We start from the raw sequence: 17569 nt of genomic DNA on the forward strand, positions 1-17569 counted from the left end.
AATGTAAATAAATACTAAACAAATTGCAAATGGGAGTTAGTTAAGCCTCGGAAAGATTGAAAATTAAAGACGAGGATAACTCATTTCAGTCTGTATGTTTTTTATATAGACATTTCCCAAAATCCTCAAAACTAATCTCCGAGTGAGCAGTCATGGACTTGTTCGGAGATTTTCACCAGGGAGAAATCGATGGGAAACCATATCTCCTATACCACAACGTTATGAAACTATTACCACAAATACAAACCCCAAACTCCTCCGATGAGATAAACACCATCATCGAAAAACCATTATCAATCCAAAACAAACCAAACTCATCCGATAAACCCCCTATTCAACCTCGTCGACGTTTCGTATGTCCTACGTCACGACTCGAATCAACAGTGAGTGATGGGAATATTTCAAGATTTGATTTGCTATTACCTGATGTCTTTTTCAAGCTTACCACTTCCCCTCTCTGTGGTGACAATACGTCGTATGCTCATGTCGTATTCCCGTCGTGGTCCAACAATAAAGAATCTGATCTAGTCAATGGTTGCGGTATTTGTAAAGCCCAAATGGTCGGTACAAAACTCTTATTTCTGTGTCGCCTGTAATGAAAGGTACCACAAAGAATGTGTCGAGTCTCCTCTTGAGATAAACTATCCTTCCCACGTCAAACATTCTCTCCAAGTTTACTATTCTAGGAAATTATCCGAGCATTATTGCATCTTGTGCAGACGCAAGGCAGATTATATCCTTTATTATTGTGCTCTATGCGACATTTATATGCATCCGATCTGTGCTCAGGCGGCCATACCTTTTTTCATAGACCAACCAAAAAGGCATGAACATACCCTCACCCTTTTCCCTAGACAAGCTTCCTTAACCTGTAATGTTTGTGCTTTGGTCAATAAACTTCATCTCACCTACGTCTGTCGTTCTATATGTGACTTTGTAGCCCATAGTGATTGTATCCAAATCCCACAAACCATTAGAATATCTCGTCACCAACACCGTGTATCTTTTAATTCTTCTCTTCCTTTAGGAGACTCGTCTTGTGGAGTTTGCCGCCAAGTGGTTGACCATGATTATGGCGGATACACTTGCAACGTGTGTAGTGGCTACGTTGTTCACACAAGATGTGCATTGCGCCAGGATATATCGGATGGCATTGAACTCGAGGGAGTACCAGATGAAGACGGTGATATTGAGCCCTCGTACGAGGTCATATCAGAAGGAATAATACTCCATTTTTCTCATGGTTGTCATATGAAATTTGACGGCAGTGGAGTTTACGACGGAAACAAGTTTTGTCAGGCGTGTGCCCTTCCAATCAACGAGGAAAATTTGTATGCATGTGAGGAATGTGATTTCATCCTACACGAAAGATGTGCAGAAGCTCCTCGTAAGATGTACCATCCGTTGCATCCCCATCCACTTAAGCAAAAGGTTGTCCATGAAAATACCGGATTCATATGTGAAGCATGTGACCACTTAAGTAATGGTTTCGGATATGTGTGTACAAACGAGGATTGTGGTTACATACTAGATGCAGTATGTGCCTCGGCTTCTGAGCCATTCAACTATCAAGGCCATCAACACCCCTTATTCCTAGCGTTAGGCCCAAACGTAAAGCCAATGTGCCACATTTGCAAGTCAACAAAATATAACCAGGTATTTAACTGTATTGATGAGTGTGACTTTGTTATATGTTTTGAATGCGCTACCTTACCATACATGGTAAGGTATAAGCATGATGAACATTACTTCACATTTTGTCATGGAGATGAGGCAAATGGCTCAGATTGGTGTGAGTTATGCGAGGGAAAATTAGTATTGAAAGTTGGAGGAAGAGAAGGAGGATTCTATAAGTGCAACGATTGCTGCACCACGATTCATATGACATGTTTACTGGGCCCTCATCCATATTTGAAGCCCGGTCAAACTTTCACATTTGGTAAAGAATGCTTAATTATACGCAACACTTCTCCTCGGCTATTTTGCAATGTTTGCAATATGCGTCGTCCGTATCCAATAATTTTCCTATTCAAAAGGGAAGGGTCATCTCTTGGTATTGCATGTAACGTGAATGGAGATGATTGAGTTATCCCTTTTCGTTTTTATTTTTAATTTTTAATATGTATTTTTGGCTTCTTTTTTCTTTCTTTACCTAATCAAACCTTGTTTGTTTGTGTTTAATTTAATTTACTATTTGAACAATTTTACATATTTATTAACTTTTTTAAAAAAAATGTCACAGAATTATAGATGAAAAATATGGAATTAGTAAAATTCTAATCCAAGATCAGATAGAGATGCCTAACTTTAAGTGCATTACCATGGTAAGGTATAAGCATGGTGAACATTACCTTATACATATTTTGACGTGAAGATGAGGCAAGTAGCGCAGATTGGTGTTGAGTTTTCCGAAGCAATTGGAGGAAAAGAAGGTGCAACGATTGATGTGCCACGCTTCATATTACTTGCTTGCTTCCATATTTGAAGCCTGGTCTAATTATCTCATATGAGGGAGGTGACGCTCTTTTCCATCGTAACAATTCTCCTGCTCGGCTAATCTGGCATACCTGCAAGAATGACACTTATAGAGTTTACATTTGCTTATTTGACCAAAAAAAAAAAAATAATAATAAATAAAGACTTTACATTTGCTTGTTCTATTTTTTTGTTGTTGTTGTTGAGATTGCAATCTTCTTGTATCTATCGTTACTATAATTGTATAAATAGAATTGTAATCCCATCGTTAATCAATGAGAGAAGTAGCACCCACCATTTTCGACATGGTTTCAATACGTGGATTCATGTTCTCACGTCTCCCGAGCACACGAACTCAGTAACAAAACGGGAACTAGAGTAGACTGGTATACTCACGTCTATTACCATCTTTTTGTTTTGGAAATTTCTATAGACTATTTTAGGACTCAAAATGAAGATTTTATTTCATGTACAACGATTATACATATAACATATATATGACCAATTCAGTTCATACTCTTTTTCTACTTCCTAGGTATTTTCATCTTTCTGGGCTTATATTAGCATGTCACCATGAATGAGCTCCTAACCGCTACTCTTACAGCACCGACCACACTCAGTTGCTTTGTCTCCGGTCTCAGCTCTTTACTTTCAGTATCTCTGCAACTTGCTTCGACCTGAACGCCTACAAAATATGCTGTCTGATACAAAATGTTTAAGACAAAAAAAAAAGGAACAGAGCAATTAGTTCACTGAATTTTCAGTCATAAAGATGGTAAATGGCTTATTTTTGTTCTTAAACTTATCCCCAATCACATTAGTCCAATTTGGTTTAACCTGCTTCAAACCAGACCATAATCAAATTCAAACTTGTTTCTTCTCCATATCTGGACAACACGAACCTCAGATTCTTTGGAACACTATATTTAGCTACAAAACTAGCAAAACCGTACTAATTTTTGAAGTTATACATGTCCTAACAGAGTTTCGTATTGGCGCGAAAAAATTTAACACAAAGGAGAAGCAAAAGTCATGAAGGGATTTACCTTGCCTGAAGCATTACGAACTGGTGAGATGTGAAGAAGATTCCAAAATGTGCTCTTATCTTTTCTGTTGCTGATAAAAACATAAATGATAAGCCCAAAAGACATCAAAGAAAACAAGAATCACTCAGCAAAAATGTATTGAAGAAATAAATCTTCAACCTGTAATTTAGTATTTGCACTGTGCATGATTGTCCCTTTAAGATGCACTCCTTCATCTGAACCAAAAAAAAACATTCATAATCTCAATTCCATGGAAGTCACGGGCAACATTACTTCTTTAAGTCAAAAACGAAATCAGTACCTCGTAAAGAACTGAGGAATCGGTATCAACTCCACTCAGAAATCTACAGTTTTGTCCCAACACTTCATGCCTCTTGTAGCCTACCACCAACATCGTCAAAAATAAGAAACAATGCCAAAATCTAATACAAAGGTTGCTAATTTCTGCAAACCCACACACACACAAAAAAACACTCACCAGTCAATGTCAAAAAGGCATCACTCGCATAAATAATAGGCATGTCGGGTATGCATGGATTGGTTCTGCAAAGTAAAAAAGAAACAATGTCATGGGGATAATCTATAATAACCAGACTGTAGTTCCATAAATAAAACCAACAAAATACATAAAACTCACAATACGAAACTTTGTTTGATTCTACCAAGAGAAATAACTAACGACGAGCTTAGACAATCTACTCCTCGCAAGCAGTACCGCTTCCCGCAGACTAATCTACCACTCAACTCGCTGTAACGTGTTAAAACAGATAACACAGTGTTAACTGCTTCCACAGCTCTTAGCTTCTCAGACTCACTCGCTTCACAGTACTCCCAATCCTCTAATCCTGCAGTACAAAATACAACAATGCTTTAGATAACCTAGTTTTGCAGGCAAGAGATAGTCCACTACAATGATTTCAAAACTCTTAATTCAACACTTAGTACGTTCATTAAGCAGTTAAGCAAAGATTTAGCTAAAGAATGAAGTTCTAAAAAACTCTCTGAGGAATTCTATCAAACAAGTTATACGCATTACTTAAAGAAACAAACCTTGTTCATCATCATCATCACATTCCACAGGTAAAGCTCGATGCTGCACGAAATCACCAAAACAAACCTCTCTTCGACAAGAACCAAACACCAATTCAGAATGATCCAACGACACATCATCTCCACTCAAACCCGACCCAATTCTCATCTTCCGATGATGATCACGTCCCGAGATCGGGACCTGAACGGCAACAAAATTGATGACTTTACCATCATCTCTCCCAAAAACAGGGATCATATGAAACAACATCCAAAACGGAGACCCAGATTTACGATAGTTCAACAAGCTCACTTGAACAGATCTCTCTTCACGAATCGCTTCGCGTATCTCCATGATCGATCTTCGATTAGTCTTGGGCCCTTGGAAAAACTTGCCGTTTCTTCCGATCACCTCTGCTCTCGAGTACCCGGTCATCTTCAAAAACCCTAAGCTCGCGAAAACAATCGGGTGACCCGAAAGAAACGGGTCGGTGATTGTGAAATTGTGAGGAAGCTCGTCTAACGCTTCTTTGATCCATAAAGTGTATCGACCGTTGAAAGATTCTTCTGCTAAGGACATAATCGTAATAAACACTCGATGTCGATGATGATGATGATGATGATGACTACTCTTCTTCTTCTTGTCAGTCTACTGTTTAGTGCCAATCCCATGTGGGTTTTGAGGCGAGATTGAATTTTTTCTTCAAAGTGAATCCGAAACAACGAAACCCAGATTACGGAATTGAAATCGGGAGAGTTAAGAAAACAGAGATGTTTTCATGAAAAGAAAATTAAAAATCGAAACTTTGTGAGATAATGATAAAGACAAGAAGAGGGAAGAAGAAGAAGAAGAAGAAGAAAGAAGATGAATTTGAACAATTAGGGTTTCAAAATTGATTGATGTAATCACTTAAGAAGATCTTCGTCTGATTTCGTGTTTTGATTCTTTTCGTTTTCTGTGGCTATCGGAAGAGGGACGATTGATTTTGTCGCCTCTCTCTCTCTCTCTATCTGTTCTTGTTTGAGTTTGAGTTGTAAAAATATTCAGATATTTTTTTTTTTCTAATTTAGTAGTAAAACAATTATCCACAATGATTTCAGGATAAGTACACAATTAGGATAAGATTAATAAGTGTACTTCATTCTTAATACTCATTTTTGTGATCTGAGTTTTTTTTTTTTAAATAGTTTTTAAACCCTACAAAATAATAACAAAGTTTTTAAAATTAATTTATAATTGTTAATAAGAAAAAATATACATTTGCAATTAATTTTTCATATGTATAAAAATGTAAAAATCGGATTAAGAAAATCTTAAATTTTAGAAATTTTTCATTATAAAAGTTTGAAAAATACTAATGTCATTTACTTCAAAATTTCATAAATTTATGCTCAGATTGAAATATGAGAAAAGTGGGATTTAAATTTTAAAGCCTTAAAATCACACCGACAAAGCCGATATTTCTGCTATTAATCATCTTTTTGTTGCCAAAATTGTTTTTTTTTTGTTAAAATAAAATTAAATATTCATTCACCTCTTATTTTATAAGTGTGGGTCCTACAGATTCCAACGTAAACAAAAGCTGGAAAACGACAAAAAGTCTGACTGTTTATACTTATCTATTTCTCTTGTCCCTGTCTGTGTGTTATCAAATCAATGCAGCCTCGCTTACGTGGCATCTCTCATTTGTACTTTACTCTCCCGGTGGTAACATGTGTCATTCACTCATCGCTTACTATGGATTCCACTCAGGAGGCCCATTGGGCTGTATTATGCTGTTCAATATAATGTGTCGCAATGTTAATTTTTTATTATTATTATTAATATTTGCTTTCTCGAATTATTTAATGGAGTATCTAATAAAATAGCTAAAGTTTATCACATTATTTCAAAAATTTTAAAAATAAAACACTAATTAAAGAGAACACTAAATTTTCAAAAATAACTCTGAAATCCTTTTGTAATAAATCTTAAGCTAACCAAAGATAATAAATAAGAAAACTCAAGTAAAAGTAAAATTAGGTCGAAAGACAAAAATAACTGAAGAAATTCCACAAAAGAAGGATAAAACAATGAATGAACAATTAAAAAAAAACAGCCAAACAATAATTGGTTTTGAAGAAAAGTAACAGAGAGAGTTTTAAAAAATTAATGGTTACCTAATAATAATTACTCTGTTAATCGTTAATCCTCCATTAATGTCTTTCATTTCCCTCTCTTTTCAAGTTCCTTGTTATTTAAGAAAGCCATGAATCCTATCATCTATTTCTAACCCTGGGCCGACCAGAAAACTTTTTGGACGACCCATATCTCAAGGGTTCTAATTATCAAAAAAACAAAAAAAAAAATCTCTCACTGCCGATTTAAATGGTGAATCTTGGCAGCTACGTTATCGTCTTTGTCTCGTTGTCTCTCGCCGTCGTTGTTCCATCGGTTCATGCCCACGTCGCCGAATATGATGAATACTGGACGCAGCGTCAAACGGAAGCGTTGCATCAAACTTTGGAATCTTATGACCCGGAGCCCCTTAATGTCACAGACCACTTTAACTACCATGCCGCCTTGTGGGTTCTCTAAATTTAACCTCCGTAGGGTTTTTAATTTGTTATTATAAACTAACTTCTTCCGGAAGTAACTCATGTTTTCTGTGTTTTCTCAGAGCCATGGAGACGACGGGGATATCAAACGAAACAAGGAGGGATCTCCGTCAGGTCAAAAGTGGTAAGAAAAGACGTGGAGGAAGGTATGAATCCCTTAACGCAATTGACAAATGCTGGAGAGGCAACAAAAACTGGGACAAAAACCGGAAGAAACTAGCAGATTGTGTCCTTGGATTTGGCCGCAAAACAACCGGAGGAAAAAATGGACCGATCTACGTGGTCACTGATCCATCCGACAACGATCTATTGAACCCGAAACCAGGAACTCTAAGATACGCCGTGACAAGAGACAGACCACTCTGGATCATATTCGCAAGACACATGATCATAAAACTGCAACAAGAACTGATCATAACGAATGATAAAACAATCGACGGTCGGGGAGTAAGTGTTTACATAACCGGGGGTGCAGGTTTAACGTTGCAGTACGTGAGGAATGTGATAATACATAATATTTATATCAAACAAATTAAAAAAGGACCTGGTGGGTTGATTAGAGACTCCGAGCATCATTTTGGGCTTCGGACAATGAGTGATGGTGACGGGATTAGTATTTTTGGAGCGACCAATGTTTGGATCGATCATGTCTCGATGACAGATTGTTCTGATGGGATGATTGATGCCATCATGGGATCGACCGCGATTACTATCTCCAATTCCCATTTTACCGACCACGACGAGGTAAATAAGGCTACAAATAAATTTAAGATTTGGCATAAAACCCAACCAAACTGTTTTCGGAAACCAAATTTACAAATTTACAGTGGTCCATTTTTGCTTAAGATGTTCACGATAGCGTATATGCAAACTTCGAATACAAAAACAATGAGGCCTAAGGTCCCCCTTAACTACTGCAGGTGATGCTGTTTGGGGGTAAAAACACGGATGTGATCGACAAGAAAATGCAGATAACAGTTGCGTTTAACCATTTTGGTAAGAGATTGAAGCAAAGAATGCCAAGGGTCAGATATGGTTTGGTCCATGTTGTGAACAATGACTACACTCACTGGGAAATGTATGCAATTGGTGGAAACATGAACCCGACCATTATAAGTCAAGGCAATCGTTTCATTGCTCCTCCTAATGAAGATTCCAAGCAGGTAAAAAACCACTAAATCTCTCGAATCAACACTTCACTACACTACACTTGAGAGACACGACTGAGAGAGATTCTGAAATGCAGGTTACAAAAAGAGAATACACACCTTATCCTGAATGGAAATCATGGAACTGGCAATCAGAGAAAGATTATTTCTTGAATGGAGCTTACTTTGTGCAATCGGGAAAGGCAAACGCCTGGAGCACTGCCCCGAAAAATCCAATCCCTAGAAAGTTTGCAATCCGGCCTCAACCAGGAACAAAGGTCAGAAGACTCACAAAGGATGCTGGTGCGCTTGGCTGCAAACCAGGCAAGTCCTGCTGAGAAAAGCTCCACGTTCGTGCGTTCGTGTTTCCGTGTTGTTATGGTAACAAACAAAAAATAACAGACAAAAAGAATTGTATTTGTTGTGGATGGTGTTTGTAACAAATTGTGCATAATGCAGTAAGGATTATTATTATTATTAGAAGAATATAGGTTCATTTTTTTTGTTGGATGCAAAAAAAATCAAGGAAAAAACATATTCTTTTTGTTTTTGAATCTTCTTACTTGCCTCAAGGACACTAATCTAAACACCAATACATAATAAAGTAATCACTCCTATTAATCCTATACCTTCTTTCTACCCAAATCCAGGGTCATTCTCGTCAATGATGTCTGGTTTATGCTATCAGACTCGTGTCTTCTTGCTTCAAAAGAGAGAAATAAACGTTTCAATCAGACTTGGTTTTATCCCTATTCATGAAGAACGAATTATTATGTCATCAAAACCTCACCATCTGAATTAGCAGTCATCTAGTAGCTCTATCTTAGCGCTTTCTTTTAAACCCTGAAACATGTCAAGAGAGAAATCGGGTGAGTGGAGGTTTCACTTGGATTTTAAATAAATTCATATTGCTGCAACCGATCCGTGAGTGTACTTGTTATCATAAACTGTATTGACCCAACAATACCTCTGAGCTTGAAGCTTCTTCGTTTGTAAGTACTATACATGTGGTTGACTTCCCTGAAAGCCGAAGTTTCTCCTGCCAGACCACATGTAGCAAGTTATCATAGAATTCCATGGACAAGATGGAGGAAGTTAAAGAGCTGAGACCAATAATAGATTATTGCTTAGGACTATATACATACTAATTCTCCATCTAAATGTGTCTCCTTACAAGAATACGTACCTGTATCAATATATCTGGCATCTTGTGATTTTCTCCACCCAAAGAGTCGCACAGATACATCAAACCCATATTTGCAATATTCTGCCCAGCAACAAAAGAAGACGAATAAGTAAATTTGATCTATTACTTCATGGCTCCATGATCAGCTGCCAATGATCCCTTCAAATGTTTTTGAGAACATTAATAAATAACAAGAGCGGAAGTAAAGAAGTAAGTACCTGCTTGTACTCAATGCTATCTAATTTTCCACCCTAAGAAATTGGAAATTTAGATGGAATCAGTAAGCAATAACGACCACCAGAGATATGTACTTTTGTGTTCATTATAGTTAAAGTTATAAGCAAAGGAAAGAGAACAAATCTTATCGGAGGTCACATATAATCTCAATTCTTGTAGTCAGACATGTTTTAAGCTCGAAATGACAACAAAGAACCAATAAAAAGGATTTTTTTTAACAACAGTACCACGCACCATTCCACCAAAGAGGCTATGCATTGCGTCAAAGTCATCTCCAATGTTAGCAAGATCCTCAAGAGCCAAACCCACCTGTTAGATAGAGATATGAAACTTGTTAGTTATTAATACCAAACTCAAAGAAACAACTCTTGAAACCTGTTAAATACGTAATACCAGATTCATACATTATCCTGGACTCCCTTTAAAAGATCTTTCTGCACATCCAGCTTATCGTCCACTTTCTGAAGCCGCTGACTCAGGTGCTTCTTAGCATTCTAACCAAACAACATAAGAAGAAAAGCACTATACAATTAGAATCCTATAATGATCATATATAAGACCTGAACAGTTGATAGAAGAATCACCCACGGAAATAGCTTCTGAAACGGTATCCAAATGCTTTGTCAAGTTCGCCACAGCATTGTCCATGTTCTGCTTTGTTATGCACATGATATCAGAGAATGAAATCCCCTACCACAGAAACAAAAAACATCAGCTTCAGAGTAAATTTAATCCCAAAAAAAAACTGTAGTTAGACTTAGAACTCTACAAACAAGATACCTTGAACCACATATAACCATAGCCTAAAGCTCCCAAAGTCGCTGCCGGGACAATAAACGGTGTATAGTCAGCTGGAAAATAGTAAAATGAGAAAGTTAGAGAGAGATAAACAAACATATCTTCAAATACACCAAATCAAAAACTTGCAAGAGACAAACCTCCTTGACCTCCATTCACTACAGTTATCTGCCGAGATGAAGCTAACTGCCGAACCTCCATTGCTAATCGTTGCATCTACCAAATTCTCTCACACATTAAAATATATATGATTGTTCCACAAAAATTTGACCTTTACACAAACTTTACCTGAGTAGTCATGCCATCAGAATCATCATCAATATGATCACCAGATTTCTCAAACCGCTTAACCAAAGACTTCAAAATTGGAGGAAACAAACAAAAAAAACATTTTTTTACAACTCCATTCTGATCCAAAACTCAGAAGAAGAAGAACAAAGAAAGCTTTTACTAAAACGTACCTGTAGCTCACCCAAAATATCAGACATCTTCCCATTCTTAACCAGAATCGTACTAGTATAACCTTCAGATTCAAAGACAACATACAAGCTTTTCACAAATCTTTACAAAAACTCTAATAATTGGGAAAAAACCATAAAGCTGGAGAAACCCTAGAAACCTTACCTGCTCCAGCTAAAAGCAAAATCTTTGATAAACCAATTCCAGATTGCATAGCCATGGTCGTCGCAGCCTCCTCACAGGTGGATGAAAACAAAAAAGAAGTTGTCTTCTTTCTTTCGTCGAGCTCTGTAAACAGTTTCGCTCGCCGGCGTAAGAAACTGTCAGGTCAATGTCGGTTTATATTGAACGGTGTCGTTTTTGTTGTACGTATACCGTAGTTATAAACTCTTTGACCTTGCCACTAAACTAATCTCGGCCGTTAAGAGTGACTCATAGAAGCGAAAACAATAAATCTGAACCGTGCATTTAAAAGTAACTTAGAGGGTCAACTCTACGAATATTGAAAGGTTCTGAATATTATAATGGGGCAAATTTGTAAAATTATAAATATGATTGGGTAAAAAACGAATTAAACAAAAAGTCTTCTTCTCTCCTAAAACCCTTTTGCTGCTCCTCCATCGTAATCCAAACCAACCCCAGTGGAGAAGACGAAGCATTGAGAGGGAAAAACAAAAAAACGATGTCGCAGCTCTTATCTTCTCCTCCAATGGCGGCGGTTCTCTCCAAAACAAACCATAAGTTTACAGACGCTCGTTTTCTCTCTTCTCACTCAATTCTCACCTCCGGTGGTTTCGCCGGAAAAATCGGTCCTTTAAAAAAACCGGCGGCGAGGTTGAAATTAACGGTGAAGTCTCGCCAAGATGATTACTTTGAGAAGAAGAGGTTCGGAGACGTGTCTTCTTCTTCTTCCTCTCCGCAAAACAGTAGGTCACTCAATTGTTTTTGAATTTTGAGTGGTGGGAAGTTTGAAAATTTCAGAAAAAGTTTGAGTTTTGGTTTGTTTGTTTTGGGTTTGTATATATAGCTGAAGGATCTTCTCCTAGATTTTTTGTGGGTCATTCGATTTACAAAGGGAAAGCTGCTCTTACGGTAGAGCCACGAGCTCCTGAGTTTGTGGCTTTGGAAGTATGTCTCTCTCTCTCTTTTGGAAGATCAAAAGCATTACTGTGTTTATCTCTAGGTTGATCTCATTTCTTCCTCTTGTGATGTATTTGATCCAGTCTGGTGCGTTCAAGCTTACAAAGGAAGGTTTTTTGTTGCTCCAGTTCGCTCCTGCAGCTGGTGTTCGTCAATACGATTGGAGCAGGAAGCAGGTTTGGTTTTTTTTATCTTTCACTTACTACTTTTAGAGATTGTGTATTTGTGTATTTGTGATAAAGAACGTGACCTTGATTTGGTGAAAGAAACAGCCTTTAGACTTTCTATAATGGTTCTGGTTGGTTAGATTATGTTTGATGTGAAATGTTGCTGGTCTAATTTTTATCTTGAACTTGGTAATTCTTTAGATTGTGATAATGATAAACTTAGTTTGGTGAAAGAAACAACACTTTTACTTATGTTTTGATGTCGAATAATGCAGGTGTTCTCGTTGTCAGTTACAGAAATTGGTAACCTAGTTAGCCTTGGGCCTAGAGAATCATGTGAATTCTTCCATGACCCATACAAGGGAAAAGGGTATGGTCTAGGGATCTTATGAGGTCTTTTTCATTACACAGAATGTGTTGTGTTTCTCTTTGGAGTTGTGATTCGTAATTGGTTTTGTGTTTTGGTTGTTGTAGAAGTGATGAAGGTAAAGTGAGAAAAGTGCTGAAAGTTGAGCCCCTTCCAGATGGTTCTGGCCGCTTCTTTAACCTGAGTAAGCCAAACTTTTATTTCTTCTTCTTTATTTTTCGTCGAGCTCTTCTAATTTCCATTGTTTATTTGTCATAAAGGTGTTCAAAACAGGCTCTTAAATGTAGATGAGAATGTGTACATACCAATCACTAGGGCAGAGTTTGCTGTTCTTATCTCTGCTTTCAACGTGAGCTCTCTCTTTCTCTCTTTCTCTCTGAGTGAAAAGCCTTTGCCATTGTTCTAACTTTACACATTGAATTGCAGTTTATCTTGCCGCACCTTATAGGCTGGAACGCATTTGCATCCTCCATCAAACCTGAAGACTCTAACCGACTTAACAATGCGTCACCTAAGTATGGAGGAGACTACGAATGGAGTAGATGATGGATATTCGAGGCAACCTTGCAAAATTGGTTCTTCCGTCCATCCCATCTTTTTGTTATTTCAAATCAATGAATCACCAAGAGCTGTTCGAGACAGAGAACACAAAAAAAAATAGCAGCAGGAGAGACAGATGTAGCGTTTAGACCAAATGGGATGTGTTGTTGTGTAGGAAATAACTCATATTTTGTGTTAGATAATTTGTATTCATTCAAGAGCAACCGATTACAATTTTGGTAATACAAGAATCACGTTACTCTTACTCTTGTCTAGTCTTTACATATTATATTTGATCACAAAGGGTCTAATACTCTCATCTCCTAGGGAGCATTGACATGCTCTCGATTTCGGAGTTCGTAAACCAGGTGACTCATCCGATACAGGATTGCATTCGCAGTGTAGAAGAAACTAAGGGACCTAAACAAACAAAGATAAAAGAGATCATTGTGCGGATTATCGCAATCAGACATTAAACAGAGTGTGATACCCCGCACAGTGAGCTGTTTCACTTTGTTTGTTTAGGTCCTTAAGTGTCTTCCACACTGTGGATGTAAACCTGAATCAGTGTATCACCTGCTTTACGAGCCCCAAATCAAGAGCATGTCAACACTTCCCAAAGAAATCCCTACCTTTGCTCACGTTTGACCACTCAGCAAATGCTTAACCAGATAAACTAAGACCTGGAAGTTTCACCAGTTGCTTCTGATCTATTAACTGCCTAATACTTTCCACATCTTGCCATCTTTCTAAAGCAGCATATATGCTCGACAAGATCACAAATGGAGCTGAATTCTCTGGCTCTAATTCTGCTAGTTTCATTGCCGCTTCCTCTCCAAGAATTGGATCCAGGTGTTGCCTACATGAACCGAGCAAAGAAGAGTAAACAGAAGATGATGGTTCTGACATTTGATCGATGACCTCTTTGGCTTCTCTTAATCTCCCAAACCGACCCAAAAGATCAACCATACAACCAATGTGCTCTGTACTAGGTTCATATCCATATTCTTCCTGCATCAACCTAAATACTTGAGATCCCTTCTCGACATTGCCACAGTGACTACAAGCAGATAGAACAGCGGTAAAGGTTGCCATACTCGGTTCTACTTTCTCTTTTCGTAATAGGTCAAAGATTTCAATTGCAGAGTCACACTCTCCATGTTTACCATAGCCAGATATCATAGCGTTCCAGAACACGGGATCCTTTGGTTTCGGTTCAAACCGATCAAAGATCCGGCGTGCCCACAAAGAGAACCCACATTTCATGTACATGTCGATGAGAGACGTCGAAACATATATATCCCTTTCAGCTGCAGCTTTAATGACATGCCCATGGATCTCTTTGCCATTCTTAAAAGCCCAGATTTCTGAACAAGCAGATAAAATGCTAGTGAGACATTTCAAACTAGGAACCATAACTACTGATAGCATTCTCTCAAAGAACTTGAAAGCTTCGATTGTTTTCCCTAATTGTGAAAAGCCACTGATCAGTGAATTCCAAGTCGCTGAATCAGGCTTTATCCCCTCGGAATCCATCTGTTCAAACAGCTCAACTGCTGTCTCATGCTGTCCATTAATCATCATTCCAGAGATAACAGAGTTCCAAGATATCAAGTTCCTTGTATCTTTCAGCTCGGTGAAAACACTGTATGCTGATTTCCAACATCGACATTTCGAATACATATCAATGAGAGCTGTACCGATCATTGCGTCAAACTGAAACTCTTTTTTCATGACAAGACCATGAATTTGTCTACCATACTGAAGATTCAAAAGACTAGCGCAAGCAGTTATTGCATTAATGAAAGTAACAGGATTTGGTTCTTCACTTGAAAACTTCCTCATGAGATTGAAGACACTAGGGACCAAACGCATAACTCTATTCTCCATCAACCCTGAGATAAAAGCATTGTAGGTCACAACACTCTTATTAGGCACTTTTTCGAACATCTTTGCAGCCAAAACCCACTCTCCACATCTCGAATACATAGAAACAAGAGAGGTTCCAACGTAAACATCCATCTCAAACCCTGACTTCATCGCCAAACAATGCAATTGCATCCCTCCTCCCATATCCCCACAGCTACCCAAAACACTCGCCACAGTAACCGAATTAGTCCCAGACCCAGAAACCCTAGCATCCCCAAACATCCTAAACGCATCTCTACAAAACCCATTCTCTAAAAGCCCAGAAACCGCTGCATTAACACTCGCAATACCCTTCTCAGGCATTTCGTCGAGCACCTTAAGAGCATCCGTCACCTGCTTCACCTTCATATACATACTCACCAAAGCCGTCGCCGAGAAAACATCAACGAAAAATCCAGTTTTGATTACATGGGCATGCAGAACCCGTCCTTGTACAACGTCACCGAGCTTCGCACATGATTTGAGAAGAGGCGGGAACGTGAACTTATTAGGAGATTGAGACAAAACCGCATCCAGCGAAGATCCACCACATGTGACGAGATTCGAGACTCGGTGTCTCGTGAGGTTTATCATCTAGAACAAACCAAATTCGAAACCAAAAGACACATCAAAGCTCTGAATTCAAAAGATTCAAAACAATGAACTTTTTTTTTCCAGTGAAATGAAATAAAAAATCACTCTTTTTTTGTTGGTTAAAACCGGTTTAATTTCCCGGTTAAGCGCTAAACTCTCGCATGGCTCTCTGAACAAAAAAAAATATCTGAAGTATTTCTCTGACTGTACACAGCTTTGATTAGATCGAAGCTTCTAAAAGATCACACCACTGCGTGCGTTATACGAAGTTCCACATCATTTCTCTTTTCTCTCATATCATCGTCGCTCGGTGAATAATTCGAGGATCGTCGAGCTTCTTTGATCGGAGACTTTTTCTTTTCTCTCGTCGTCATCGTTTGAATTATCCGCAAGGAGAGATGCTAGCTTGACGACGAACCTCTACCGATCTTTGCCTTTTTGCTCAACAGTAAGATCTCTTTTTCTTATCACGATTGCTTCGTTGCTAGATCCGTAGATTCAGATGTTATCATCATTCTTGTGTGAAATTGATCCGATTGTATAATATAAGCTTCCTAGGTTGTTGTGGTTTTGTAAAGTATTTGCTTTTTCCGATTTTGCAATTGATGTGCTTCTCTAAGAGTCACCAGGAAATGTGCAACCACAATTTAGAAGAACATAATTGAGAATTTGATATAAAGTTTGTTTTTTTGAAAATTTTGTAATGGTTGTGTTTGTATTGGGTTATGATGATAGAGTAAGAGAAGGATGTCGACTCCGGCGAGGAAGAGATTGATGAGGGATTTCAAGAGGTTGCAGCAAGACCCACCTGCTGGTATTAGTGGTGCTCCTCAAGACAACAATATCATGCTTTGGAATGCTGTTATATTCGGGTAATGGAACAAAACAAAGTAGAAAAGATTGATACTTGATAGGTTTCTGAGACATTCGATGTCTGCACTGTACTGATCAAACATTTTGTTTGTGGATTTGCAGGCCTGATGATACCCCTTGGGATGGAGGTAGAGTTTTGTTACTGTAATCACTTATCTTGAGATTTTGGAAATCTTTTATATCTGGTCTTATGTCTTTCTTTCTATGATCTTGTCAGGTACTTTCAAACTCTCACTGCAGTTCTCTGAAGATTATCCAAATAAACCACCGACAGTTCGGTTTGTTTCGCGGATGTTTCATCCAAACAGTAAGTTAGAGATTACCATCATTGATCATCTTTCTTATTCTGAGTGCATGTGATTAAACGAAACTCACGCTTGGTTAATGTTATGCAGTTTATGCTGATGGGAGTATATGCTTGGACATTCTCCAAAACCAATGGAGTCCAATATACGATGTCGCTGCTATACTAACCTCCATTCAGGTATATATATATACAGAAATGTTATATCGAAATGCTTCTCATGTCTTGTTTCTCTATAAACTTTTGATGATTGTTGTTATTCTGCTTCCTCTCCTCACGTTTTACACGGATCTTTGATCTAATTTGATTATATTAGTGGCTGAACTATCGTCCTCTTTTTATCTCAGTCATTGCTATGTGATCCTAATCCGAATTCTCCTGCAAACTCGGAAGCTGCGCGAATGTTCAGTGAAAGCAAGCGTGAGTACAACAGAAGAGTCCGTGAGGTTGTTGAACAAAGCTGGACTGCCGACTAGTAATTATATTATTGTAGCATTTGTCTTCAAATAACACTAAACCTCCTCTCTTGTATTTGATTCGAGCATCACACTTCTCTGAGAGAAGTTCTCTCTCCCTCCCACTCGCTTTTATGTCTTTGTGTGTTTTTCAAACTCTGTGATTTGTTGCTTTTGTTGTTTCTCTGTATTTTCGCGACCACATTCATCTTCATAATTATAATATGTATTTCAGTTCGATCATT

At 38.0% G+C, this 17569-nt stretch overlaps 6 protein-coding genes and 1 pseudogene across 11 annotated transcripts; 4 read left to right on the forward strand and 3 right to left on the reverse strand.

Moving 5' to 3' along the window:
- Positions 1-56: 56 nt before the first annotated feature.
- Positions 57-1854, forward strand: LOC104710177 (uncharacterized; annotated as a pseudogene).
- A 1058-nt stretch (positions 1855-2912) lies between these two features.
- LOC104710178 (protein TWIN LOV 1) lies at positions 2913-5654 on the reverse strand. Of its 6 annotated transcripts, none has more exons than XR_015566793.1 (7): positions 4572-5600; positions 4169-4366; positions 4000-4064; positions 3823-3902; positions 3681-3736; positions 3522-3585; positions 2913-3172 (listed from the first exon to the last, which is right to left on the reverse strand). XR_015566793.1 is itself a non-coding variant. In XM_010426735.3 (7 exons), exons 1-7 carry the CDS (start codon positions 5128-5130, stop codon positions 3036-3038), a joined length of 1179 nt encoding a protein of 392 aa, XP_010425037.1. In that variant the 5' UTR covers positions 5131-5654; the 3' UTR covers positions 2913-3035. The 6 variants fall into 6 exon arrangements, 4 of the variants coding, with proteins under 4 accessions (XP_010425037.1, XP_010425038.1, XP_010425039.1 ...); XR_015566792.1 differs by having other exon boundaries at positions 3522-3591; XM_010426735.3 differs by having other exon boundaries at positions 2913-3176; positions 3522-3591; positions 4159-4366; positions 4572-5654.
- Positions 5655-6571: 917 nt separating this feature from the next.
- On the forward strand, positions 6572-8850 carry LOC104710180 (putative pectate lyase 6). The gene is made up of 4 exons (XM_010426739.3): positions 6572-7115; positions 7211-7892; positions 8069-8311; positions 8395-8850. Exons 1-4 carry the CDS (start codon positions 6919-6921, stop codon positions 8632-8634), a joined length of 1362 nt encoding a protein of 453 aa, XP_010425041.2. The 5' UTR covers positions 6572-6918; the 3' UTR covers positions 8635-8850.
- On the reverse strand, positions 8751-11418 carry LOC104710181 (uncharacterized). Its single transcript, XM_010426741.3, has 13 exons — positions 11142-11418; positions 10979-11040; positions 10806-10874; positions 10658-10733; positions 10500-10570; positions 10308-10409; positions 10124-10213; positions 9954-10028; positions 9701-9733; positions 9483-9563; positions 9264-9335; positions 9087-9139; positions 8751-8999 (listed from the first exon to the last, which is right to left on the reverse strand). Exons 1-12 carry the CDS (start codon positions 11194-11196, stop codon positions 9095-9097), a joined length of 831 nt encoding a protein of 276 aa, XP_010425043.1. The 5' UTR covers positions 11197-11418; the 3' UTR covers positions 8751-8999; positions 9087-9094.
- A 110-nt stretch (positions 11419-11528) lies between these two features.
- Positions 11529-13455, forward strand: LOC104710182 (single-stranded DNA-binding protein WHY3, chloroplastic-like). Its single transcript, XM_010426743.3, has 7 exons — positions 11529-11902; positions 12004-12104; positions 12200-12292; positions 12559-12653; positions 12758-12834; positions 12911-12999; positions 13077-13455. The coding sequence occupies exons 1-7, from the start codon at positions 11659-11661 to the stop codon at positions 13194-13196; spliced, it is 819 nt and encodes a 272-aa protein (XP_010425045.1). The 5' UTR covers positions 11529-11658; the 3' UTR covers positions 13197-13455.
- Positions 13379-15720, reverse strand: LOC104710184 (pentatricopeptide repeat-containing protein At2g02750). The gene has a single exon (XM_010426745.3). The coding sequence runs from the start codon at positions 15690-15692 to the stop codon at positions 13854-13856; it is 1839 nt and encodes a 612-aa protein (XP_010425047.1). The 5' UTR covers positions 15693-15720; the 3' UTR covers positions 13379-13853.
- LOC104710183 (ubiquitin-conjugating enzyme E2 2) lies at positions 15558-17567 on the forward strand. Its single transcript, XM_010426744.2, has 6 exons — positions 15558-16140; positions 16428-16564; positions 16668-16693; positions 16783-16872; positions 16961-17049; positions 17217-17567. Exons 2-6 carry the CDS (start codon positions 16440-16442, stop codon positions 17343-17345), a joined length of 459 nt encoding a protein of 152 aa, XP_010425046.1. The 5' UTR covers positions 15558-16140; positions 16428-16439; the 3' UTR covers positions 17346-17567.
- Positions 17568-17569: the final 2 nt, after the last annotated feature.

This window comes from Camelina sativa, chromosome 9 (assembly GCF_030686135.1).
Source record: "Camelina sativa cultivar CO46 ecotype springtype chromosome 9, ASM3068613v1".
Lineage (NCBI taxonomy): Eukaryota > Viridiplantae > Streptophyta > Magnoliopsida > Brassicales > Brassicaceae > Camelina > Camelina sativa.